A 26,340-nucleotide genomic window follows, 5' to 3' on the forward strand; every position below is an offset into this window, starting at 1 on the left:
TTCAGCTTGATTGCGTTTTAAAGAGCCGCTTGGTTTATGTTTTGAGGGGCTTGCTGATGTGTTGTGGCTGCCTTGGGCCTGGGAATTTATAGTTATTGCGGCCAGCAGCGGGGAGGGCTAAAGTTTGTGGGTCGGACCTTTGTTTCGGTCGCTTTGAGGGGCAGAAGAAATTTCGGTTTGTAACCATCACAGACTACTTACATCTCCAGTGGCTTCTTAATTAATTTTTGATCGGAGTGCAATGCTAAACGGAAACTCACCTTTACTGGTGTGCCTGTCCAAGTTTGGATCCTTGAGACCTGCAAGATTAAAAAGGCATTCTGTTAGTTTCTAGTTACCGATCTGTAGATATAATATACTGTGGAGATGAAATGCGCTAACCTCTTAAAGAAAAAATCTAAAATTGGCAATAAAGCCTAGTTAGTTGGGAATATGCAAAACATGGTTCAGAAAAAAGAGAAGGTTCATTTGAAGAAGAATTCATTTGACTATGGATTTGGGCTCCAAAACCATTACTCATAAGTTATTATAAGCTTAAAAAGAAGGCCAAATAATTTTATTTGGGCCTTTTTCTATGGGCAATCGTATCGTTTTGAGTACTTAGTAAGCAGCTTTTGGCATTTTCATTTCAATTTCATTTACCGCGACATTTAATTAATTTCCAGCTATCATCGCCAAGGCAGTCGTCAGCTCTTTGTTCACTTGGAGTACTCATTCTGCCATCTATTTAGTAGATGTCTAGCCAATGTAGAGAAAAGCCACAAAATGTAACGCTCTCAGAATCGTCAGATCTTTTAATGCCCTCACAATATGGTAAATTTATAAAGGGATCAAAACATTTCTTTGTACATATAAAATATATAAGATACCTTTTTCATATTTTACTTATAAAATAAAATATAATATGGATCGTTTTTATTATTTATTTATTACATATAAAGACCTTTACTTATCCAGCAAAAGTAAAGACCAAAAAGCAATATATTAACGTGGATCTCCCACGGAAGGGTATCTTAGCCAAATGCTGATGTGCTCCTTTAAATAATTCGCTGGACAAAATTGCAGTCTTATGGGAAAATTCCCCACATGCCGCAGACTTTGCGGTATTGGTCGACCGAAAGCGAAAAACTTGTAATGGGGCTGTTGGAAGACGAGGAGACGGAGATAATGTGGTTAGGGTTTAATTGCAGTTCAGCTGCTGGGGTCAGACAGGTCTGGAAAAAGGAAATAAGCGGGGAAAAGTGGCAAATAAATAGAACGAACGGTTAAAAAAAGAGTGGAGACAGGCAAGGATTAGGCAGGCATCTGAGGAATACATCGAGATATCATAAAAGTCAAGTTGAGTTAATATTCATCAGAAGTTGCTCAAGTTTTATGAGCCCTTACTCTCTGCAAATCTCGATTAATTATGGCCTAGACATCATAAAATTTGATGTTTTCATCTTGTAATCTTGTAAACTGTCTCCGGAGCGTGTTGCCAATAGAGGGGCTGTTAAGTAAATTATCACGTCATGTGGCAAGAATGGGCGAGCGAGTGGAGGGCACCACTAGATCCATGTGAAAGTTTTATGTCAGCTACGTGCTCATAAATTTCGCAGCATTTTTCGCCCTGAAACATTTGTGGCCTGAATCGCTTTATTGGCGTCTGAAATTAGCAGCAACTGCGAATGAGAGGCGCACGCCAAAGGGGGCACGCAACTCGGATGGAAATGGTGGTGGAGTGGCTGTTGTTGCTGGGTTAATTAGAAAAGTTGCCAATGCTCGAGTTCCACTCCATTCGGGAGTTCATCGAACTGAGCAGGAGCTTCGGCAGGTTCGCCATTAGCTGCAAGTCCTTCAACAAACTTTAAATATGCATTGGCCTCGCCGGAGAAGCGAGCTGTGCTCACCCAGATTTTACAATCAGCTCATCTCAATTGCAATCACTTAATTCCTGGCGCCCTCCGCATCCTCCTGTGCCGCCGAATCCGCACCAAAACCAGGCAACGGGCCCTGGGCAAACATTTTTGAGAGAGCTCTCGCAATCCGCACACTTAAAATATTTACGCAATCAAAATTAATGCAACTGTCATGTTTTCCCTCCCGCAGGCGGAATCCACCCCTTATTCCCCCTTCGCTCCCCTCGTCAACCCTGTCGGTATGCATTTAGCGTTGAATGCAAATACACTTTAGAACTGTAGGCGACCGCTGGCAATCCCGATTCCCGCTCCTCCTTCCTCTGAGCACGTTTAAATTTAAACAGTAAAACCAAACTCATTACCAACAACAAGCGCAGGATCAGCCACCAGTGGTGGAATCGGCTCGCCGCGGTTATAAGGCGCCAATTAGCTTCACATTACTTACTAAATCATTTTGTATTCAACTACCAAAAAGAGTAGGTACGACTTGGCAGCTTGATCACTTCGCCCCCTAGAAGGTAAGTAAATATAGGGAATATATTTCGCGATATTATAAAGTCCTTCAGCTGTGCAAACTATATGCTACAGGCCTAAAACCTCGGGAGATTCGAGTCCGCTCCTGACTTGGGAGGATGACATCGTTGAAATTACCAAAATGTCCTTTTGCGAAATTTTGTGGACATTGAAAATCGCTTTGATTGAACCGCATGCCGGGCAGACAACAGATACAGTTGCACGTCGATGGGCGCTGGACAATTGCCACACATAAAACAAACACGAGCCCCTTAGTCCTGCGGATCCTGCCCACAAGCCACCTCCACCGCTCCATCCCTCCCCAACGGGCCGTGGCATCAGGAACAAGTCCGAAATCCACTCGGCAATTGCAGCTGCAAATGCGCTTCACTGCACTTACAATGCACATCGTGAGAGGGGAGTAGGTGTGGTGGGGTGGAGGAGGGTCGGGATGCACAGTCCGTAAATTGTCCAGCGAATGCGGATTGGGAATTGGTTTTATGTCGCTTGCGCCTCAATGGAGATGCATTTTACACTGCCCTGCTAATCTCCGAGCGTGGCGAAAGCGAAAGCCGGCCTGCACCTCCCACAGGCCTCCCGTCCTCGGCGCTCCATCTCCATCTCTATCTCCACACCCTGTCCATTCCCCCTCCGACACTGGAGGACGCCAGTTGACTTTGAAAATCAATTAACAACATCAAACAGAAGCCGGATGCTGACGTGGACAGCTGTCGGCCAGCCCCAGAGCTCCTCCTCCATCCCTAGCCGAGATCCTGGTTTTGGTTCTGTTTCTGGTTCTGGTTCTGGTCCCCCTGCTGCTGAAGTGCGTAAATTGCAACTGTAAATCAAATATGACAACGCGAACGGCGGCAAAATCTGCATGTGTGTCAGTCACATTAATTGTCCACGCCCCCTTTCCCGGCGCCGGTGGCGGGTGGGCGTGGGCGGGGCGATTGTACTTTATTGTTGTGTTAATGAGTGTGCATAGGCAGCCCGGTGGATGGATGTGCAGCGGATTGCAATGCGCTGATGTGACATAAAAATATGTTACAGTGGGCGAGCAGGGTTGAACATTTAATTAATTGTATAGAAAAGTTGCACAAAATATCGAATATTAATTGGATATTAATAACGTAAATAATTAAGGGTCTCTTCCCGGTTGCTTTCCCTCCGATCGATGACGTTTTCCCCTGGCAACATTTGTATTTCAGCGTCAGTTCGAACAGGACTCCGGTCTTCAACGAAGGAAAACTCCGGAGTCGAGACGCGACAACAAACAGAAAGCGAAAGACAAACAAGTGACGAGGAAAAGCAGGGAAATGCTTTTAAATCGTGCAGCACGAGCACAGTAAAATATTCCTGCTTGTTAACTTTCGCCAGATATTGATGCAATGTCAACCGGGCGATCAATAATCGGTAAAAGCCCAAGCGGAGAAGAACTGCTCCTCTAATTTTCCATTTACCGACAAATGCAAATTTATGTCGCAATTGAGACTTAAAACCCCGTGGTGGAGCACAACCCACCCCTGGATTCTTGCCTAGATTTTATATCAATATTTGGGCGAGCAGCTTGCCATTCATGTTTGCCTCTCGCTTATGTTTATGAAATATTTATTCTGCGACATTTATTGAACATTTATCCAGAGAAGACACTAAACTCCGAATTCGGGTTCAGGATTTATGGACATTTGATGTTAAATTGATATAGGTTGACCTTGTTCTCCGACATCCGCCCAGTGATTTTACTGCTCCTCAATATGCAAAGTCATGTAGCGAACTCCACTGCGTATTCGTGATATGCATTCCTGGATTTCTTCCTGGGTTCGGTCTGGTCTGCCCGCCTTCCTTGTGTTTTGCATATTGTTTACATCTTTCGAGTTGTCGTCTCCATTCCTGCTCCTGCTTCAGCTTCTGCTTATGCAATCAGCGCAGGAGGCGGATGATACCCGATTGACCTCTGGACCCTTGTCTTCCGAGCAGTCCGATGTGCAATATCGAATTTATTTCACGGTAACAATATTTAATTTGCTCTTACACAAATTGTTGGCTTTTACGTTTTGTCCTATAGCAATCAAGTGGGTGAACTGTTATTGCTCCGTCCCTTCACCGCATTCAATTACGCATCCTGTATTCTAAAGAAATTTTACATTTGCATCTTAAGTAAATAAAATAAACGCGAATTGCTTCATAGCTCAAAAATAAAGTTTTATTTTCAAAAAATTACTTTTACACATGTGCACGACGGACCACGTAGTGACCAAACCAAATTCTTTAAAATAACCAATTTTCCTTGTTCCATAAAAAATAAAAAGAGCGAGGTCTATGTACGATTTCCCCTAAGGCATATCAACAAATAGGAAAAAATAATAATACAATACAATGAAACTAACAAATATTTTGAAATTATGGACACGGATGTTTTGGGTTGTTTGTGGTCTTTGGAATGGCCGTGGCAATGTTCTTAAACAAACTTGCGCAGATTACGCAGACGGACATCGTTAGATCGCCTTGAGTAGTGATCCTGTACATGTACATCTTCTACCGTGTCATTGAATCCTTAATTACCCTTTTACCAAGGGAGCTTTCGTATAACTTAAATATCCACATCAACGACGAAGCATTAGAGAAACCGGAGACAGCGATCAATTTTCGGATTGTTTCCCCCTGTGAACAGGAAGCAGCTCGGTGCGCGTAGAACTTTTCCCCCGGCAGCCTGGCAACTTAGCAGGGATGCGGAGGAGACCGGAGGACCCGACCAGGCACACAGCATATTGCGCAGGTGGAAAATTTATAATTTGTGAAATTGCCACACTCACACACGGGCACATACGCACGTTGGCAGCATGTTTAATGGGCATTCAGTGGTGTCTTTCACCCCGTCTGCCACCACTTTCTACCTCTTGCCACCCGGAAACAGGTCCTGCTGCCTTAAATTATGTTAACCTCAAACGAGACGATCCCGACCTCCGGCCCGGAACGACCCGTGTACAAAGTTCGATTTAAGGCCTCGTTTATTTTGCCATCCTGGCAGAGGACGAGGAGTGGCGGGGATCCAGCCAGTCGTCGTCTGGTTGCATGTTGCAAAAGTTGTTGCTGTTGCACAACCGCATGCCACAACATGCAGCCCGACTGGACGACCTGGGGGACTGGGGTTACGGCCGGGTCTGGGCAGGGACTAGGGTTACGTCTGACATGCCCCACTTGGCAATTGCCAAAACTATTTGTTTACATATTTAGACCAGTCCAAAGAAGAAAGCCGGCAGGGCATGTTGTCAAGGCATGTTAACTTTGAAATATGCGCATTTAAATGGCAAAAGGAGATCGGGAGCGAGGAATGCCAAACGGTACATAGGTGCTGCAGAGAATCATTTCTTAGCACCTACACTTAGCACCCCCTAGGATATTGATATGATAAATTCCCTCCTGGGTACTCACAAATCCCACAGTATGAGCAGCATAAATGCAATGTGCTTGTGAAAATACCACATCAAAATATAAGAATAATTTGTTGTGAAACCCACTCCACGCAGGCTACAATCAAAGCTCATCTCTTAAGACGTAATTAAGCCATTTGCTGCACGTTTTGCCAATTCAAAAATTGTGGCCCATTCCGCCCACCCATTCCGAGTCTTCTAACATCCAACTTCTTCGTCTTATCGGCGCCTGCCACCAAATGCAAAGCTGAAGAGGCCGAAGCCTCGTTTAAATCGCCGAATGGGGGAGTAATGTGAATCGCACTAAGGCACAAGGCGGGATTCATCCCCCTGTGGGTGGGGGAAGGCCAGGGAAATGGATGCCCTCTGGGCACAGAATTCGAAGAAAAATCACGCGCGCTTATCAGACGCCGTAACCTTAACCAAACCCACGCAATTAACGCCCATTGGGCTGTCGCTATGAAAAATGAGCGATGGGGAAACCCCCGGGGAATTGCCGCGGAGGCAGTCTTGAGCAACTGCGAAATGATTTGCAAACGACGCGCGATGGCGGCATCGAACTCCGAATTCCAAGCCTCCACTCCACCAGTGGCTACAAATTTTAATTGCTTCAGCGATATCTGGATGGGTGGGGCGTGCAGGGGAGTGAAGTAACGGGGGCGGGGCGGCCCCGAGGATCCTGACTGCGTCATGGCAATAGGTCGCATTGATAAGAGAGTCACGTTCAGGTCCTGGCAAAGGAAAGACAATGTTGTTGCTGTCTTCATTATCAATGACAGGGGCGAACGGAAGTGGGCTGGCGCAGGAAACAATGGTTACTCTTTATTGCCACTGCCTATGCCTCTGAGTCAAATTGATAAGATGCCGAAAACGACTGGGAAAACAATAAACGTGGGCATGAAACGAGTGAGGAAGGTGCCCATTCCGATTGGATGGAGGCACACAGTTCGCGGCGCATAAACAGTACGTTTGAGACGCCTTAATGAGGGCAGGAGGCATTCTTCGATAGGTTCCTTGCACTCTGAGGATCTCGTGCACAAATGGCAACCGCCTAAGGGTGAAAACTCTTGTGCCGAAAACACTTTCGAACACTCTCTATTCGCAGAGAGAAACTTTTTGTGAAGATAACTGGGTAAAGGTGGGGAGCGAGCCCTGGAGCTGATATATGAACTGCATCATCACTGCCACCTTCCACTCACCGCAACATTGTTACGGCGCAGAGTTATCCCCAGCGTCAAATCTTTAAGTTGACCCATTTGCTTAGTCAGCCACGGCCAAGGAGGTCCATCGAGTCGAGTCTTCCCTGCAGAAACCGACTAATTTCACAGCTAAGTAAAGTAGCCAAGAACTTGACAGTCATTTAATAAAATTTTATTTCCACCCATCATTTTGGAAAGTCGGAGACGCTGCAAGTCCCACAATTTTGATGCGCAACAAAATTTTATGAAATACTTGGAGAGCAAATTTTATGTGAGTTGGCGGCCATTAAATTTTAGCGCTAGCAAAAGTCACTGAAGAGCTTCTAGTGGTTTCGCCGGACTCCCCCTCAGCTTGGCTTGTCTTTGGGTCCCTGGGCTCGCCTTTGGCTAATAATACCGGAGCATTTACACCTTTATGGGGCGTACTTAGAAACGCTTATTTATGCTAATGGCGGAAGTGGGCCAGGGATGAAGAGGGGCCAAGTCCTGTCACTAATTCCACCCCGAAGCACCGTAAAAACAAGGGATAGTGAGCTTAAGATTTGAGCAGGTAAAGTTGGCAGGATGTGCAGAGTGTTCAGAGTGTGCAGAGTGTGCGTATATTTCATCACACCACTCGCAAAGTTTGGGGCCCACCCTCACCTCTTGACCTTCCCGGCTCCCCTCCCCGAACTCCAGATCCTGCCCCAGCCCGACGGACAACGACTTTCGTGCTTCACATTCTTGTCTCGAATGTGTTTGTAATTTCCCTAGAGTGTGTTTGACTTTGACGACTTAAGTTGTAAAACTTTAACATTATCATTTTCACTACGACCAGGACCAGAACCAGCACCAGGCCGAAAGGACAGATCCTTGGAGCATGTGTGTGCTGCCGTGCTGCCGGACGAGTCTGCTCCTTCAGATGCTTGTCCCGGGCCAGACAGACATTTTGATGATGTTGACCTTCGCTACTTTTACTTTCACCGCACAGCTTCGCTGCTCCGCATCTTTTAAAGTTTTGTGCGACCTCTGGATATTGTTGACATATCGTATTACAGCCAAACAGACGGAGAAACGCCGATAAAGGCCATTAGAGAGCGGGAAAGTTCATGAAGACTGCCACCTCTGGCCTAGCTCTAGCTCGAATTACGAAATCCCAAACCGATATTTGGTAAATTCTTCTCGCATGTGTCAATTAGTTCAATCAGAAGGCGAACACACATCGACCACATGCACCATCCCATCCCCAGACGATCCACCCCATAATTTCAGCCCGAATCGAATGTCACTTTAAAGGTTTCCATCTGGCGGATGTGCGTTTTTTCCAAACTAAAAGTAACAAATAACCACGGAAATAAGGTAAATCTCGACTGTGGCAGAACATCCCTTAAACAAAACAATGTCATCAATATTGTTTTTCTAATTTCCATGGAACATAACCCTGATTGAATAATTCAGTTTTGTTAATCCCTTTAATAAATCCATAAGCGATTTTAAAAAATCTGATTTTTATTTGTAAAATAAATTTAATAGACTCATAGACTAAAAGAGTTGATCATATTGATATGCGATATCTAAGTAAGAGGATAGTGGAGGAACTCGACTAAAGTGTTCTCTCTTTTTTTCTATGAAATGTATGATAAAGTCCTATAAATACAATCCTATTTAAATACAATAAGCCTAGATTATACACATATCTATCTGGTATATTCATTCGATTAGATCAACTTAAAATCGAAATTAAGACTTTAACAAATTCGTTTAAAAAAATGTAAAAAAACAATTGATGGTTAAAACAAACCAAGTTAACTATATTTTCATATTATTTTCAAATAATTTTCCTCCTGTTCCAATGGCAGCTATATGATATAGACGGCACATTTTTATAAATTTAAAAGCAGAAATTAGTTATTTTAGAAAATTTAACGATTAAATCAAGTAAGGTACATTAGCTTATGTATTAATTTTTCGATTATTCCTATGGCAGCTATATGCTACAGTGGTTCGGTCCGACTTATACACTCCGTACAATATAAATTACACATTTGGGAAAGCTTCAAGCGGATAGCTCCAACTCCGAGCTAATTGGTATTCTTCAAGATTACCTTACTGAACCGCAGATCTATCTTTTTATTGGGACACGACACAGATACCAATTTCAATTTCCAATCGCGGATATCTAGGAAAAGTCGCCAGTTGCGCATCATCGATGCAACTTAAAGCGTATCCAAGAAATAAACAGTACTTTGTTTTCATGATTTAAAAAGATTACATTGTGGAATGACAAACAATATTATCACTGCTTTCAAGCTGGATAATTTTACACATATTTTGGGATTGATATCTTTTGTTTGCTGTTTTCAGTAGAGATAATAATTGGTTCTCATTATGTAACAAAGGAGATTTGAAAACACAGAAATGATAATTTCGGAATAGGTTAAATCAAATTTTTTCGGCTATGAAACAGATCGTTCCGAAAAAGGATAAAATGACAGCACTGCTTTTAACTTCATTCATTATGTACATAACACAAGGCACTTCCTCTGCTTGAACATAATTTATGGCAGATCGATTTTAAATAATCATTTTATTCCTCTGAATTCATATTTTTCTCACACATTGAATCAATTTCCCCGGATTTTTCCATCTCAGATAAATGTTAACCTGATATTTAGCCCGCTCAGCTTATCGCGAGCGATTTCCGCGTGTGCCGTAAATTGTAATCAAATTGGACGAGGAGTCAATCTGATTTATGCATTTCCCATAGCCAATGGCTCTGCTCTCTTATGGGCACAACTACCCCAACCCAGATCTTCCTCGAGAGCCAAAAGGTAAACACATCAGCAGCGTTCGAAAATTACCGGGCCACCCTTTCACACGCGTGCAAGGAGACTCCGCCTCGCAAGGACGTAATCAGCTCTATTTCGTAAATCTCGACAAGCTGCTTATCTGATGCAGTGTGAGCGGAGTTTCAAGGATCCGTATCCTGATTAGCATCTCCAGCCCGTGTTCGCAGGCAGAAATCCGGCCTTGGGCCGCTGCGTATGTCAGCCTGACAGCCGGACGTGCTGTACCGCCCTAAGTACAGTAAAGCCCGACGCGTGCTGTTGTCACACTTACGTCAGTGGCGCATGGGGAGGTGGACCAGGGATCTCCGCCTGATTGGCATCGGAAATTGAAGTGTTTTTATTAATGCTCATGTCGACTTTTTGCACTGTCTTCGATGACACTGCCAATGTTTTCATTTTTGGCCAAGCAGTGTTCCCCCTATTTTAGCTGCTTTGTTTCTCTTTCGTTGGCCTAATTGAAATTCATCGTTGGCAGATTTCGATTCCGAGCTGACTGACAGCTGAGTGCGTGGAAAGATTGACGCTTATTGAATTGAGTCATCCGCCGCGGGGTGGTCCCGTCCCACTCGGAGATTGACGCGGCAACTGTTGCGTCAAATCGTGTGGAAACAGCGGAAGGGATTGCCGTGCCTGAGCACTCCACTAAGCACTTGACTTTGAAGTCACATAGGCCTCGTGTCGAAATTCCAACTTCTCGACCAGGCCTCACTCTAGCCAGAGATGCCTCCGAAACCCAAGCATCGCGACGTAGCCGGCTTTCTGAGCCGGGTGCGCAACTTCCTGCTGGGCCGCACCCACACGACGGCCCATCGCTTCGCGGACGTGGTCTCTCCGCGCACTCAGCCGCCTCCAAACATCCCTAGTGGTCCTACCCAGAGTCTGTTCGCCAACTACTACTACACCAGGGATCCTCGGCGCTTGGTGAAGCCGTTCGTCGACGTGGTGCAGGAGCACAAGAAGATGCTCGCCACCAAGGCGAAGGAGGAGGAAGCAGCCAAAAAGGCTCAGGCCAAGTCTGGAGATGCGCCGAAAGGTGGTAGCCCCATCCCACCTGTCGAGTCCAAGGCTACTGATACGAATGAATGCGATGAAGGGGATTCCGGCGCGAAGAAGCTCCCGACTCCTGGAAAGGTGCATTCTTGGGAGGGGCCACACTAACCTCCTTCAAATCCCCTGCTTATTGAGAAACCCTTTAGGGTTCAGCTAATTGCTTGTTCCATTTCGAATGCACTTTCCAAGTATTTACGATATCAAGCAGGACCATTAAACCGATTCGCAGTGGAGCCAATGCAGGCAGTCGTAAAAATGTAAATCTAATTAGACGTCAAGGGTGAAAATCATTTATGGCACCTGCATGAAAATTTAATTAAGCACACACAATTATCGAAGTTACAAGCTGGGAAGGCGCAAATCGAGGTCCAACGGGTTTGTTACAGGCCACAACAATAAATTTGCATGCTTAATAACGTTTAATGCTATCAAAATTTATATTTACAATTTAAAACGAGGCAATTTGCCCGACGTTGAGTGGATTATGGGCCATTGTTAATGATGATTGCAGGTCGATTGTTAATTGTCTGGGCATCACAATTTATGCTGATGACTTTTGCCCATCGATTTATTGATTGAAGTTTGATTTTGGCGCACATCGCCGCCCACTCCGCCCCAAAAGCGACTGCCATCATTCAAACAGAAGCGAAAATGTAATCAAGTTTTGTGTGTTATGCAAAAAAGTAATATTCTGCGCGCTAAGGGTGGCGCCCCTCGATTTATTGGAATTACCCTTATAAAGAGAAGACCCAGATTGACTGGAGGGTTGACTGTTCCACTGAAAAGGGTGTCAATTGCCAGGAAGCTTCAGACTGTCAAGTCAACATGTTGCCGGGCTGCTCTTCATCCGCCAGCAGTTGGCGAAATATGAGATTTGATACGAAGAGTGGCACACTGTAATGCCGCTTTCTTTTGGAGCTGGTTTTTATTGCCTCATATGAATGAATGGCGAAACACGGCCTGACTTAACCGTCTAATTTATCCATAAGGTTGTTCCAGCAACGGCGGCAGCTTGGAGCCTGCGTTTCCGCAATCGGCCATCCGCACTCGTCTGGCAAAAATGAATTCTGCTGGACGCACTCAAATATACAAATATTCAAAAAACCCGATGCCCACAAAGCAAACACTTCCGCACCCTTTCAACCCGCATCCCCGGGATGTCAACCACTTGGGCTGGCCAAAAATTGCCTTTCGGATGACGACAGCTGTGGCGCGGAGTCGCAGGACGTCGAGCTCCCGCCGCAAATGCTTCCCAATCAGAGACGCGTAATTAAAATATGTACAAACAGACCGAAGGGAAAACTCTCATGTAAGAAAACACTGAGCAGCGCCAACTTTGTTTGCTTTGCCTGTTTTTCTATAAAACCAAAAGCAAAACCAAAGCAACAAACACAACGGCGGCAGCGGGAAGCGCGGCCAGGCAATAATACCAAGAAAAACATTTGCATAAAGCAAAAAACAGGGAAATGGATGGATGGAGTGGGGCCCAGACGACCAGGACCTTCAAGCGGAAGTTAATGAGAGCTGGGCCTTAGAGCTGGCATCGTGACACGGGATCAAGAATGAAGGTTTCCAAATGCATGCAATAACAAATTGTCAACCTCGACCTAATTCGTATTTTGATGTTTTGTATTAAGTGTATTATTTAAGAGCTAACTTCATAAAATTACGGTTGTGTCACAAAATATAACTTAAAATCCCATATCTATGAGAAATAACTTGATGAATACAAAATTGTGACAATTAAATGATCAGATGGATCGTATATCTTTCGGAGTTGGTTACTAAACAGAAGCTCACGGTCACATCCTCTTGCTAAGCATTAGAGAAACAAAAAAACTAAAATGCTCCCAGATCCAAATCACTTCATTAATGCGGCATTCGTAGACGGAGCCCGTCCAGAGTTCGGCTAGGACATCGCCATTTGCCATTCGCCATGTCCCATTCGACACACACCATTCGCCATGTGCAACATGGACCCGCTGGCAATACGGAAGTTGTCTCCATGAAACTTTGCGCTGAACTTGCCATCGTGGAATTATTCGGGGCTGGGGTGACAGCATGCAAAAGTTGATTATTTTTCAGCAGGCGTTACGAGGAGAGTGAGCCCTCAGCTAGTACAGTGAATAATGACTTTTGCCACCGTTCGGCGAGTGAGATGCCTCCGGCCAAGTTTACGTGCTTTTTTTATCTGTCGCCCTCTCGAAATTGGGGGAAAGTCCTTAGCTCTTGGTTTCCTGGGTGCCACCACGCCTCCACGCAGCTTTCTGCTGTTGTCGCAAAGTTATGCAGGCTCATTAAGTTGTTGTACAGTTTAGAGAAAGAAAATTGTCAGCTTGCTTAATTTGCCCAACTGACTGGGCTAAAGGACGCAGGACGAAGGAACGGAACTCGAGTATAAACAAAAGACTTCCTTGCTGCGGCGCTCCTTTGTCCTCGGCCTGGTTGGCGGGACGTAGCTCTTGGCGAGTGTTTAATGAAATGAATTTTAAGAGCGATTTTATTATATTTCCCTAAAGTGAAATGGAAAGTGCGAGACGCCCAACCTCTGCATTAAATTCTCAGCCCAGGAGCGGATGTAATTAGGGGAAGCTCTCCATTCGATGGAAAAGCCGCGACTCTTAGCACGTGTCACAATTTTTAAAGTGTGACCAAAAAATGTCAGGAAACTAGGTAAGCTGTTCCTCTCGGTTTCATAACCTAAAATTATCAACTCAACTTTTTGAAGACCAATAAACTATCAAAACTATTATAACTATGATCAAATGGTCAACGTTTTTTAACAAACTATAATAGAACTTAAGCTATATATTTTGTGAAAATTAAAAACATTTTTATTTTCTCTAAACAGATTCAGCACATAATAGACGTGCTGAAACAATTATTGTTTGTAAAGTAGAGTAAATATTTTTAATTCCAAATTTCACTTACAACACGTAATGCAATAGTCGACTATAAGATACCCGTTACTCCGATAGAAGAAATTGGCACGACGGACAGACTCCATATAACTCCTGAAAAGTTATATTCTATTGGGTTGGAAACACTTCCTTTAAGATGAAAAGATGAAACTTTTTAAGCAAAACCAAATAGTGATACAACTTATTGCTCACTGAAGGCAATATTGTGGGGTTCCTATTTCTGTTACGTGTTCGTACAATTATTAATCAAATGATTTCACATACTTACGATCTACCCAAATAATCCGCTCACACTCAACGAGAAGGGTATCAGCTTTCACCAAAGTAACTTGGGCTAAAATCCCACTCCGGAACATCTGAGCTGACCACATCAACTTTTGCTCTTCTGCTCTTACACAATTTCACCTTCAATTAAACTTGAGGTAATTGACAGCGATGCCGAGGAAAGAAATCCCCAATTGGTAACCGCAAGTCGGGGGAAAAGTAATACAAGCAACCCTCCCCTCCCCGGCAGCCAAGATAAATGGCGATGCCTTAAACTGATTGTGTGGATTAAATTGCCATATTGGCGAAATTGGCAAAGACACCGTCTTTCTTTTCGGCTCTCCTTTAGCTCTTCGAAGTATCGAAAACTTATTTTTGATAAGCGCAATTATAATTGGATTTGGAGAAGTTGCTTCGAAGACGAGTAGGTAATCGAAGTTGGAGCAGTTTCCCGATTCAGAGTGGGATGATTAATCTACCTGCGGAGTATTTAAAAGCCAGATTACAGTCGGCACCGAGTCAGCCCAAAAGGAAAATTGGAAATGCGTTGTGCCGCTGCGATAAAGACGTGTTTGAGGCCCACTCGCTCCCCTTTTGGTGTTTTCTTTTTGTAAATGTTTGCTGTCAAGATAAGCATAACACAGCGTGTGGTTTGCCCTGATTCGCCCCTGCCCGCCTTCACCCAGGCACCCAACACCCCACCTTCCGCCAGATAAGGAGCAAGGAGTCCGTGCGACGGGGGAAAAGGAGTTTGTCAGGACTCCAGGCTGCTAAGCCAAGACGGGTCTTAACAGAGACAAATGAAGTTGTTAGCGGGTGGCCCCAGAGAGATGTTTTCGTGGTCGACCCGTTTGATCGGGGAGATGAGGAAGGGAGGTCGATGCATTTCGGTGTAGCCTTTGATGTGCCCTCTCTGTGCCAGTATATTGGTCATTTGGCCATTAATTGAGTTTAATTATTGGGGCGTTAATGAGGGGGCTTGGTCCGGCAACCAACCGAGGGGGAGTGGAGTGTAGTCGGGCGGTGGACAGATGATGGATGGGCATGGGTGAAAGGAGTCAAGCCTCGTTAAAGCCAGATTAAACGATTCGCAGGCAGGTCCTGAAACTTATGGCTAAGCCTTGATTAGTTGCATGGCTCTACGAACTGTCAAGCGATGTCCGATGTACATCCCCAACTCCCAAGGACACCAGCAAACGCACCACCCACCAGTCTCGATAGCTCATTAAAACCCTGCACATAATTCAAGGCGAGGGGAGCCCTCTGGACAACCCAACCCAAAATGATAGACATTTATTTGCGCCTATAATTAAACGCAGACAAAGCCAGCGAACATTGTTTGGGGCTGTGCCACGTCCCCCTTGTCAAATATTTCAGGGCTGCGTTGGCAACAATTTACAAAATGCAAATGGGCGTTGCTTCCGCCTCCGTCTTCGCCACTCCGAATCGTCTAATGAGCCCTCTGCGAAGCCGAGGCATAAATTTGAGAGATTCGGAATGCCGCCTTGGGCACATGTGACTCAAGTGGGTGAACCTTATTCTACTTCTTCTCTATTGTGCTCCTTTTAATTGTTGATTTTTCTAAATGGAAAAGCAACAGTAGAAGTTTGCCCAAATATTTCCCAATTGAAGTCAATTAAAAAGTGCTAAGGAACATCCCAGCCATATACCCCGTCTTCAGGCCATCCGACCCTTCAGGCTGACCGACCCTTTTTAGTGAACATTAAGGGACATTTCCAGTCAGCGCCTTTTGTTGTGCGAAAATTAATGATGGCAATGATTTCAACGAGGGTGTTTAAATTATGTTGCTCTTGAAATTCTGTTTATTCTAAGTTTTAATTGTACTTGTCAACCGTGAAACGGGAAGGGGCAGTTGAAACCGGGGATGTTTTGGAGCTTACTTAATTTAAAGAAGTAATTGAAATATTTTCCATAAGTGTCGTGTTCAATCTTTAATCCCCCGCTCCCCGAGCTCAGTGGAATCCGTACTAAAATTTCCGACAGCAGAGCCTGCAAAGTTTTTCCCATTCCCAGCCCACACACCCATCAATCCCAATCAAGACAGACATCCACGTCAAACTTGCACACTGCGCTTTTATGTAGATAAATTGGCGGTTATTCCCACCCTGCTCCCCATTTCGTTTGGTTGCCGCGTCAGTTGCTCCGGGCCGAGGCTCAGGCGGGATCTGGAGGATCTAGAATCCGGGCCCGGATCCGAGCGGACCCAGTGGAAGCAGCCAAACCCAAGACCCAGCCCGACTGGGGAGAGTGCGACGGAACAGGGCTGCCTTTGCCTGATTGTTTCATAAAAGTTTCTGCTGCAAGCCCGGTCACTATTGTTGTGTGTTGTGTTCGCTGCTCCTGCTGTTGTTGTGATTTGTGCAAATTAATTTGCTTATAATTTTTACGCTTAGTTAAACACAATTTTGAGTGATTTTCACACAGAGCCCGATGCCTGGGTGCTAAAAAGTTTTCCCTTCTTGGGGATGGCGCACAGTGAACACGGCGAGTGGAAGGCGGCTGAAAATGAAATGCCATCCCAGTTGGGGAATATGGAAATTTCCACTGGAATCCCTTTAAAGCCAGGCAAGCGCAAATCCTTATTTAAACGGGAGAACCGAAGCCTCCAGTTGCATTCCCCGGGGCCTTCGTTAGGCGCAACTGGCGGCCATGCAAATGTGGGCGGATGTGGGGCTGGGGATTCAGCTACAAAAAGGCGCATTTAAATGTTATTTCCGGGGTGGCCCCACAATTCCGCAGCATTTTCCACCCGTTTGAGCGTTTTTCATATTTTTATAAATTGCTATAAATTGAGATATTAATGCGATACGCGACAAAAGTCGCGGGATCCACTCGTCCAGGCCCGACTCAAATGGCGCTGCTGTTGTTTGGCGCTTGGTTCGCTGATTCCGCTGCAACAACGCGGCAAAAAACGGCGGTGCAGCATTAAAAAAAAACGTGTGCAAGTGTGGCTCAAACAAAATTTGCAGTTATTTGTATAAACTGCGATGCGACAACTTTTTCGATGGCTCCATTTGGCTGCAGGAGTTGGCCCTGCGATAATGACAAAGTTCGCCGTACTGGCTTAAAGCCTTCATTTAAACGCGACTCCAACTGCGGCTGCAGCAAGTGCGTCGTCGGCCTTTGTGGCAGCTTAAATATTCCAGGCACACACTCGCCACACATTTCGTCAGCCGCTTCAATTGGACTGATTTAATTGAATCAGTTTGGTCGTCTACTACTGGTCCCTTCCTTCCTCCAGCTCCCACACCTATTGGTCTACCAATTCCGTGTCTTCGGTCTTTCAATTTACTGCCCCTGCTGTCATTGTTGTTTCCCTGTAGTTTCGGGTCTACGTTTGACTATTCACTCCACTCCAATCCACCGGGCTTCTTTTTTGCACACGTTTGCGTGCCATGCACGGCATAAAAATTTTGACACAAAAGCCGTTGCATACAATTGGGCGCAGAGCAGCACAGCAGCGGCGCACACCGATAGCCCATGTGTTTGTGTCTTTGCTGTATCTTCGCCTGTGTAAGTGTCTGTATCTGTGTGAAAGGTTCAGAAGGAAGCCTGGGCATAGGGCCTGCGAACGTGTTGAGGTCGTTGAGACGCTCAGATTTTGTTTGCGGCAGCCACAAAAGTCTTTCGGGAGAATCATTTTTCACCAATCTTGTAAAATTTTTTAGCATAACAACCGATTATTAAATTTAATAGTTTACGTGCTGAAATATCACAATAATCAAGGGATATTTAAACTAAAAGCTTGTCTATATACATTTCATTTCCTACATTCAGATATATATTTTATGTACTACGCTAAACTATAACTAAGGACCACAGACCCTACGGTAAGCAATAGGAAAACTTTCTCCCCAATTATACCACCCCTCGTTCGGCTAAAATCCATATAAATAATGCTAAATAAATTACCCCGCATAGAAAAACAATCATTACACTTGTGAACCATGGCCAATTTCGATTAGAGGGAAAGACTCGGCCAGAAACAAAAGTGAAACTAACTTTTGGTTCATTCATAAAGCAGATGAGCTCGTGGGCAAGGGGGCTAGATTAAGTTGTATCTCATGAGAGGCCTACGCACGTATGAGATTTCTTATTTACGATAGGGAGACACAGAAGAAATAGCAAAATAGCAAGGACAAAGTGAGGAGCCAGCCCGGACCACCCACCATTTACTCGCTCCTTGAACCCACTCCGGCAGCTATTCAGGCAGAAAAAGGGCAGACGACGCAGAGACAAAACACAAGCCAGTAAAAAGACCAAATATTGAATCGTGCGTAATTTACGATAAAAAGGGGAAAATTGGAAAAGTTTTCCCCCAGTCCCGTCTCAGATTTAGTAGTAAGTAGGACTGGGGCCTCGTCGTTCGCTTTCCCTTATTTATGCAGTTCGATTCGAGGGCAGAAAGGCACGTGTTTCTCCGGAGAAAAGAAAGGCCTCGCTCAGCCATGTAAATAAAAATTGTGATTGCCTGAATTCAAGCATGTGGGTCTCCAGGACCAATTGAACGTATTTGCTAAATATTACGAGTAGCTAAATAAATTAGGCGAAGGACTGGATGGCTATTACTCCCGCTGAGAGCTATGATTCCCGATAATAACTCTTTCCCCTCTCCAACCCATCGGCATTGGCCAAGGCTCGTAGGCGTTATAATGTTAATGTGTATGCCTTAATTGCAAAGTACTTTTTGTTGTGGACACATTGAACTGCAGCTGTTCCAGCGGACGCCATTAAATCGCATTTGGTCAGTCGATTGCTGGCGCTGGGCACTTTGCATCGCGATAGGCTTTCCGCCACTCCCCCTGCCCTTCTCCCCTCACCAACAGGCTTTTGCCATAAAAACATTTATGTAATTGCTGTTATCGACAGCGGCTGGCTCTGCAAAATGGTCTCGTGGTCGCATCCCGGATCGGCTAGGGAACGGCGATGGCGATGGCGATGACGATGGCCCCGTAAACGGGCCTTTAATACACTTTTGATTGGATTGTCGCACAAGTTAATTGAACGGCGCAGCATAGGATATTGCCGACATTGTCGGCCTCCGACCGCCTAAGCCACTGAGCCATCGCGATTTCAGCCCGGCCGGGCCAGGCCAGCACAAAACTGGCGGCAATTAATTTCGAAACTAGCTGGAAGGGCGTTCCATCCCACAGCCAACTTCCGCGGCTCCCCGATCGCCAACCGATTCATGTCGATTCATGGAAGCTCATTAGTTGGCAGACTGGACAGGACCAACCCCCGAAAGTATGCAGCACTCTCCTTTGTTCGATTGTATCGCTGCCCCCCGCCCAGCATCCACTGCAAGTACACTACTCTCTGCGACTCGGTTCCTTTTTAATGCTCGAACGCATCCTTATCTTTTGTTGTGCTCGTCGTCGAGCAAATTGTTTGGGAATGACCCGCGTAATTTTGCTTTTAGCTGATTTACTGTAAATTGTATTGTGTCGTAGATTTGGCAAGTCCCATAAAAAATCGTACGCATCGTGGCCCTCAAAAAAGTATTCGACATGCTTACAAATTGATTGACCCGTAGATGAGGTCCCCAAATGCCGCTCCGACCAGCGTTTTCGATCCGAGTTTGCTCCAATGGATGGTCAGCAATTTGGGATGTGTCACGGACAGGAAGGTAATGAATGTATCCTGCGATGGGCGACTTACCTTTCTGATAACTCATCATTGCAAATTAGTTGCGCATAGATGAGAGAAATGATGCCAGGTTCAATGCGGCAAAGCCAGTGTGGAGAACTGAAAGACGAAGGAATGAAATGATCAGATTTATGGATGACTTAAGAGTTTCTAAGATACTACTTGCAACCCGGATGCAATCACCATAATGGGGCAGAAACTCCAAGCCAGGCCCTCCCTCGGCAAACATCGCCTTCTGCCACTTTAGCACATTTTTACTTCTGAGACTGCTGGAGGCAGTTAAAAACCTTTTGCATTCATTTGTTTGACTTCTCCGCCCAGGAAAAAGATGGCAGCGTTCTCGATGTGTACTTAGAACTGAGCCCGCATCCCAGGAGCAGGCTCTGAGCTCCTGGAGACCCAAAGACGTTGTAGTGGCTCAAGGAGCAGGACCAGGAGGAGCGAGCAAACAATCTCAAGTTTTGTTGGCGTTAGTTTTGTAAATTGCAGGTTGCAACATTTTCATTAAATTAAGTCAAATAGCAAACAAGTGGATAGGAGCTTGGCACGCCTCATGGAAACAATCAGGACTTCTGGCTCCTGGCGAGAGTCCTGTAAACAATACAGTTAACTGCCAGCCGGGTAAGCAGCATGGCATTACCGAAATTAAGACCCGAAGAGGTGGGTCGCTCCTCTAAGTGGGACTTTGGGGCATGAAGATGTCATAAGCCAGGAGGATTCCGCCAAAGGATTGCGGCGTTGCCAGGCAATAGCTTGATGGTATTTCCAGATAACGATTGCAAATACCCTAAAATTATATTTCCCTCCCAGGAGCAGAGTCCTGATTAATCTGCGGACTTTCCACACACAAGAGCTGCAGACTCGCTTGCCGAAACACCAAACGTCAGCTGAAACTGACAGCGTGTCCTGGTTGCACATTTTTGCCTGGCTCGACAAAAGTCAAGAGCTCGCAGCCGAGCGGAGCGGTAGTCCCCTCCCCGACATAGCATTAATTAAGTTTGTAACGACAAATGCCAACACGACACGAGACGTAAACACTCGCACAGACACACAGACCCATGCCCTCCCATAAATCAGACTAGCCCCACACAAATGCAAAGCGACAGCAGCAACAGCGGGCTCAAAGGATATTCCGAATGTCCTGGGCGGGGGCCGAGTGCAGTGCCGGCGTCTGCTTGGATGTCATGACGATGTTAATTTTATAAACTCTTCAGTTCTTATCCCCCTCCATCCACACCCCGCACCCCACAACCCGCACCCTTCAGCAGCTTAAACTATTTCCACTTTGTTGTTGTTCCTGCCGTTGGTCCTGCGTGTTTGTGTCCACGCTAGTTAGCGCCTGCGGTGGGTTTGTGTCTATGCTGTGCGCTGTGACGGATGTGTGTTGCACGAGTGTGAGTGTGTGCGTGGCAGTGTTTGTTCTGGTGTGTTTATGTCTCCTGCTGTCTCGTTAACAGGATTAGAGGGTCGCTTAAGCGTCGCCTCCGTTGCGGCTGCTGTCATTCAGTGGCTACCTAAGATAAGTTCGAATAAATTCTGGCTTTAACTTGTCTTTACAAATCTGGAATTTGAATGCCATTGAATGACCATTTACAATATGACTATTAATTGGCTTCATAAATATGTATACTGTGTTTGGAAAGCAACTGAAATGACTATTGTACTTTTCAATTGATTTACAATTCGTTAAGCCTCTGTTCTACATACTTATTAAAGTCGGTGGATTATCATTTGGATCTTTTGGAAATTGTGTGCTATCTTGTGCTATCCATGGTGGGCAAAACTGTCGAGTTTGGTTTTTCCATATAACTTACCATTTAAAGGCAAAATTTTTATTTGACTTGCAGTCTTTGTTTTCCATACATGAGGTCTCAGTATGCCTTAAAGCCCGTCAGTTTTCTCCAGCGCCGGCTCTGATTTATTTTAATTTCCCGGCCACGTGCAACATTTTTCTATTTGTTTGACGCGCCGCATTTTGCAGCTCGCATTTTCCAGCCAGGCGCTCCTCGCATGGAGAACTCGAGGAGCCAGCGAAACGTAGCCTAGCAATTGAGCCTTGACAGAAGGTAGAGCGGAGGACGGTAGGAAACGCCGACTTTGCTTTGTGCAACAGCGCGTGAATCGGTATAGGAGGTAAAAATGCAATGTCTAGGCAAACACAGAGACACGGAGTCGAGGTGGGGCAAGTATGTATGTACGCTTTTCGTATATGGATGGGTGGCTGTGGAAAAGAATTCTATTTGTTTACGGCACAGGAGGCGGCCAACAAAAAGTGCAACGCAGCTGCCGCTTAAAAGGGCGGAGGACTTTTAGAACCCACCAGGTGCAACAGACTCACTCACACACACCCACACCCAAGCCCATTGTCAATATGAGGCGTGGAGGAGTCTCTATTGTCTGTCTGTCCCATATGGGTGTCTGTGTGCATTACGGGGCTCTGTTTTTCGTAAGTTGGCTGAAAAGTGAAACGCTCTTCCAGGAAAAAACAGGGTTTGGTAAATTCTAAATAATAAGTGTGCATTCTCTTAGCCAACATCAGAAGGTTTAGTACGAAAATTTCACTCATTATGGCTTTAAATCACATTCATGGAAAACTTTATGGAACTTTTAAAGACAAATCGTCATTGAAACGCTTATACTGGGATTAATTTATATGCTTAGTATAGCATAAATCCACGCCTGCTAGTTGCCTTAGCACTCTTGGTGCGAAATGCTATCTTCATATTTGATTCAGAATTAATGATGAAATGCTGATAAAAACTGCGGTATTTTTGTTTGACCAGAAAGAACGAAAGTACTGATGACCTGGCTACACATATGTTGCATCAATTTCAATCGTATTTGCTGAACTATTTGTAAACATTTTCCATTGTAAGCCCTTTGCAGTCATCGCACCGATTCCGCTCGGAAAGTGCAGCATCCGAGAGCGGAGTACATAATTTAAATGGCAACTTTAAAATGTTTACCAAACGCTTCATCGTAGATGTAATGTGAATTTACGGGCCAGCAAAATCCAAACAAACTCGCTGCACCACCGCAGCGCACCACCCCTCACCCACACACACCACCCATACACACAGCCATTCAGCAGTGTCTGCTGCTATTTGCGCTTAACCCACGAAAGGAGGGCCCTGAATAGCAGGCTACCTTTTTTCTTCTCAACTCGACAGGCGCGAAAAGATATGCGAAGGGGGGCTGCGCCGGAGGATGCTGGCAAGTTCACCATTCGACACTCAGTCAGTCGGATGGACGGACTTTCGTGCTCATTACTGTGGCAAATTTTTTGTTCACGTCCCCGCTGGATTTTAATTAAAATTAATTACATTAAGTGCACCGAGCAAACAACAAACATCAGCATAGAAATCCGCAATCGCCGCCCGAGAAACAGAAAAACTACCAAAACAGGAGAAAATCCAGTAGTCGAATTGGGGATACCTGTTTCGAGGAGCAATACTCGTACTGCAAAGTACACTTAAGTAACCCAGTCATCTCGGATTCATATACTTCATTTGAGCAAGATCACCGGCACGGGAAGCTAAGAGTAGTACCACCTTCCTTGTGGGGTGCAAGCCTTTCCATTAACATATATACCCATTTTGGACTCCACGGACGCTTTTCAAAATAAAAGATTCCCACTCACAGAGCAAAGAAAAAAGTAGAAAGAAAGACCAAGAACTGTAAACTGTAGTTAAAGCCTTAATGCGCTTTAATCGGCTCTGCGCTTTGATGGCTAGCATAAAAATGTTAATTTTTTCTGCAGATTTTTGGCACACATTTGGCACAGCATTCTGAACTCGAATGTTAATACAGCAGGATGTTTCCTCGAACTGTCCAAATGAGCCTTGTGGTTGTTCATGATTTTACATTTCAAATGTTGCTTTTTAAAGTGATGCATACTGATATGGGTACAAAGATTTCGGCTCAATTGATTAAATGCTTATAGTTAACAATATAGTTACCCCTTACTAATAATGACTGCAACCTTATTAAATGATCATAACCCTCGTGGAACACAAATTAAATGGGATATCCAGAGCGGTAAGCTGACTGAAAACTTCCCACTGCCAGTCCCAAAACTCTCCGATGGAAAGTATAAAAACTTTTTAACTAGACTTCAGCTGACAACAAAATCTAAAATACAACAAATTGCTCGAGTGCTTGTCTGAAATCTCGCCTCTGTTGGAAACTTTTGGGCAACATCATAAAATACAACAATTGACAACATTTTTATTATTTCGACTTCATCGTTTTTGATTTTTTGGAAAATATTTTTCTGAGCAATTAAATGTTGCCACTTGGCAGCCAAAGTTGTGGTGCATAGCAAAGTTGCCCAGCCGAAAGTTCCAGCGAAAAAACTCGTCAAGCGAGGGGGGAAAAGTAAAAGCAAAAATCCAATCCAGCCTCCCCGGAGCACGCAGATCCAAAACCGACAATAAATGACAATAAAAATAAGCCAAAGGGAAACATTCCGTAATACCAGCGAGGAAAATCATAAATAAAACGCATGTAATCCACGATTGAGTGCTTAACTTGATGCCATGGAAGTCGGCGGTCTATCGCAAGCGAAGGAGTGGAGGCTGAGACTGGCGGTCCTGCGATAAGGACGAGGGGCAAGTATTTACATTTGTGGCTGATGCGGTTGCCATATTGAAAAGCCATCAATCATTTGGCCTCGCGCAGCCAGCGAAGCAAGAAATTTGTCAGTTTGGCAAAAATTCATAGCCACCCGTCGTGTTTTGCCCATTGGATGCAATGACTCAATCTGGCGCAGCTTTAAGGACCTTTAAGTGGGTCGACCTGGGGTGTAAGGCTGGGTGGAAGGTTGGTTGTGTAGAGGTGGCAGAAAGGAGCTACAAAACATTTGAAAGCGCAAATGAATGGCTGAACAGATAGAAGTGAGTGTGGCAGCCCAGGAAGGAGTGGCCATAGAGCAAAAGTTTACATAACATTAAACAAAGCGCACAATGGCACGAAAGCAGACTTAAGGACCCTGCTGATGAGTGCGAACGGACAGGCGAACGACGGGGGACTGCGGCCAAGAAAAGAAAATTTGTTTAGAGCTCCTGCCCCGGCCAAGTCAAACAAAAACGAGTTGCGCATAATGAAGCCCAAATGCACAATGGACTCCAAGGACTTGGGCCGGACGCGGGATACAATTTATAAATGTAGCCATCTCTCGAGTTGCTCTTTTTGCGCTCAAGGAGCCGGGAAAGTGTAAGGAGCCCGGGGGAGGGGAGGGGGAAATCTATGCCAAATTATCGGCAAGGCAACCGCAAAACTTAAACGCTGCGTTTCACTTTCCCGGCCTGCTGCCTGGCGAAACTTTGCCGGCCGTTATAAGAAATTATTTCATTAACAACATCAATTGGCAGTCGTTAGTGGCAACTTTCCCTCCGCCCCAGCCAAAGTTTTCGGCGAAGTTTGCGAGTTTTATTTGCAGCAAATGTTATAATCGTGTTAGTAGCCTAACTTGCGGATAACTGTTTACCAATGGCTGAGCTGCACCGCTTCAATTGCGAGCGAAGTTTGCCGCCAATCCAAGGACCTACAATGGGTCGTCTGGCAGCAGATCTCGCAGGTCTCGGAGCAAAGCCCCGATTTGCATAGTCGGCGAAGTCGGCAAAAAGTGTGCTGCGTCGCGCCCTACTAATTCCTCTTTATGGCCGACTGAGCCATAAACCCTGCGCACTTAATATAAAACATGCTTAAACGCCGCTGCTCCCTCCGGCGGCCATAAATAAATTATGAAAAACGCCTAACTACTTTCGACAGCTTATAAACGCCTACAAAACGGCACGCCCCCACAACTTCTCGGGTGTTGATTTACAGTTGCATATTCCCTGAGCTGCCCAAGCAGCTCGTCCTTTCCAGCTCGTCCTTTTCGTCGTTTGGGACTGCGGTTGCTCGTAAAGCAATTCATTTCCCTTATGCATTTCGTAGCAGTATGTGTGTGCCAAGGGGCCAGGTATCCTTGTAGCCGTCCTCCTTGTATCCTTGCGCCGTGCTCCCGACCCTCGGACCCTCGAGTGCTGCGAAACGTCTGGAAATGGCGCAACGGAAGCGCTTTTCAATGAAATTTATGACGCATGGAAACATTAGACGATCGTTGACGTTTACAAGTCCGCGGAGGTAGGCCACCTCGTGGCTCCATGTTCTCTGCAATGGCATGTCGCTGGATGGCTAATGCGCTGACACCCGAGCGATTTATGAGTTCAGCAAAGTTGGCCGCTGTCTGTCTTGGCGATGTTCGCTAATTTCGAGCTGCGTTGGCGGCCGAAAGAATTTCAATTAAATATAATTTATGTGGTCCCGAAAAGTTGTCAACTTGATGTTAGTATACATGTATGTAAGTAGCAAAGCAGAAGCTTCAGCTTTAAGGATTCAAGCTCAAGAAAACTGCAAAACCGAACGTATTTCACATTTTTTGCTATCTCACTTGGTGTGCAGCCGAGGGATGGAGGAAGGCTTTGTTTTTGCTGCCGTTTACCAAATGGCCCGCCCATTTTGCAAAGGGAAAATAAGGAAAAGGGGTCTGAGCACCGTGCGCTGGTCGTGTAAGCAGCCAA

The 26,340-nt window shown here is 45.3% G+C and overlaps 2 protein-coding genes across 2 annotated transcripts in view; one reads left to right on the forward strand and one right to left on the reverse strand.

Annotated features, from left to right (window-relative positions):
- Positions 1-26,340, reverse strand: part of LOC6616566 (ell-associated factor Eaf) — a 49,598-nt gene that overhangs the window by 14,007 nt on the left and 9,251 nt on the right. Inside the window, exons 2-3 of the mRNA XM_032718080.1 lie at positions 19,787-19,873; positions 261-299 (exon numbers count right to left, since the gene is read on the reverse strand). Coding sequence (XP_032573971.1) covers positions 261-299; positions 19,787-19,805 — 58 coding nt within the window. The 5' untranslated portion in view covers positions 19,806-19,873. The remainder of the gene's footprint in view (positions 1-260; positions 300-19,786; positions 19,874-26,340) is intronic.
- LOC6616567 (NADH dehydrogenase [ubiquinone] 1 alpha subcomplex subunit 7) lies at positions 10,505-11,351 on the forward strand. Its single transcript, XM_002040890.2, has one exon. The coding sequence runs from the start codon at positions 10,593-10,595 to the stop codon at positions 11,028-11,030; it is 438 nt and encodes a 145-aa protein (XP_002040926.1). The 5' UTR covers positions 10,505-10,592; the 3' UTR covers positions 11,031-11,351.

Source organism: Drosophila sechellia, chromosome 3L, assembly GCF_004382195.2.
Source record: "Drosophila sechellia strain sech25 chromosome 3L, ASM438219v1, whole genome shotgun sequence".
Taxonomy (NCBI): Eukaryota; Metazoa; Arthropoda; class Insecta; order Diptera; family Drosophilidae; genus Drosophila; species Drosophila sechellia.

Bases quoted from the DNA above. Each gene is read 5' to 3' on its own strand.
- LOC6616567 (XM_002040890.2), top strand. From the start codon at position 10,593: ATGCCTCCGAAACCCAAGCATCGCGACGTAGCCGGCTTTCTGAGCCGG.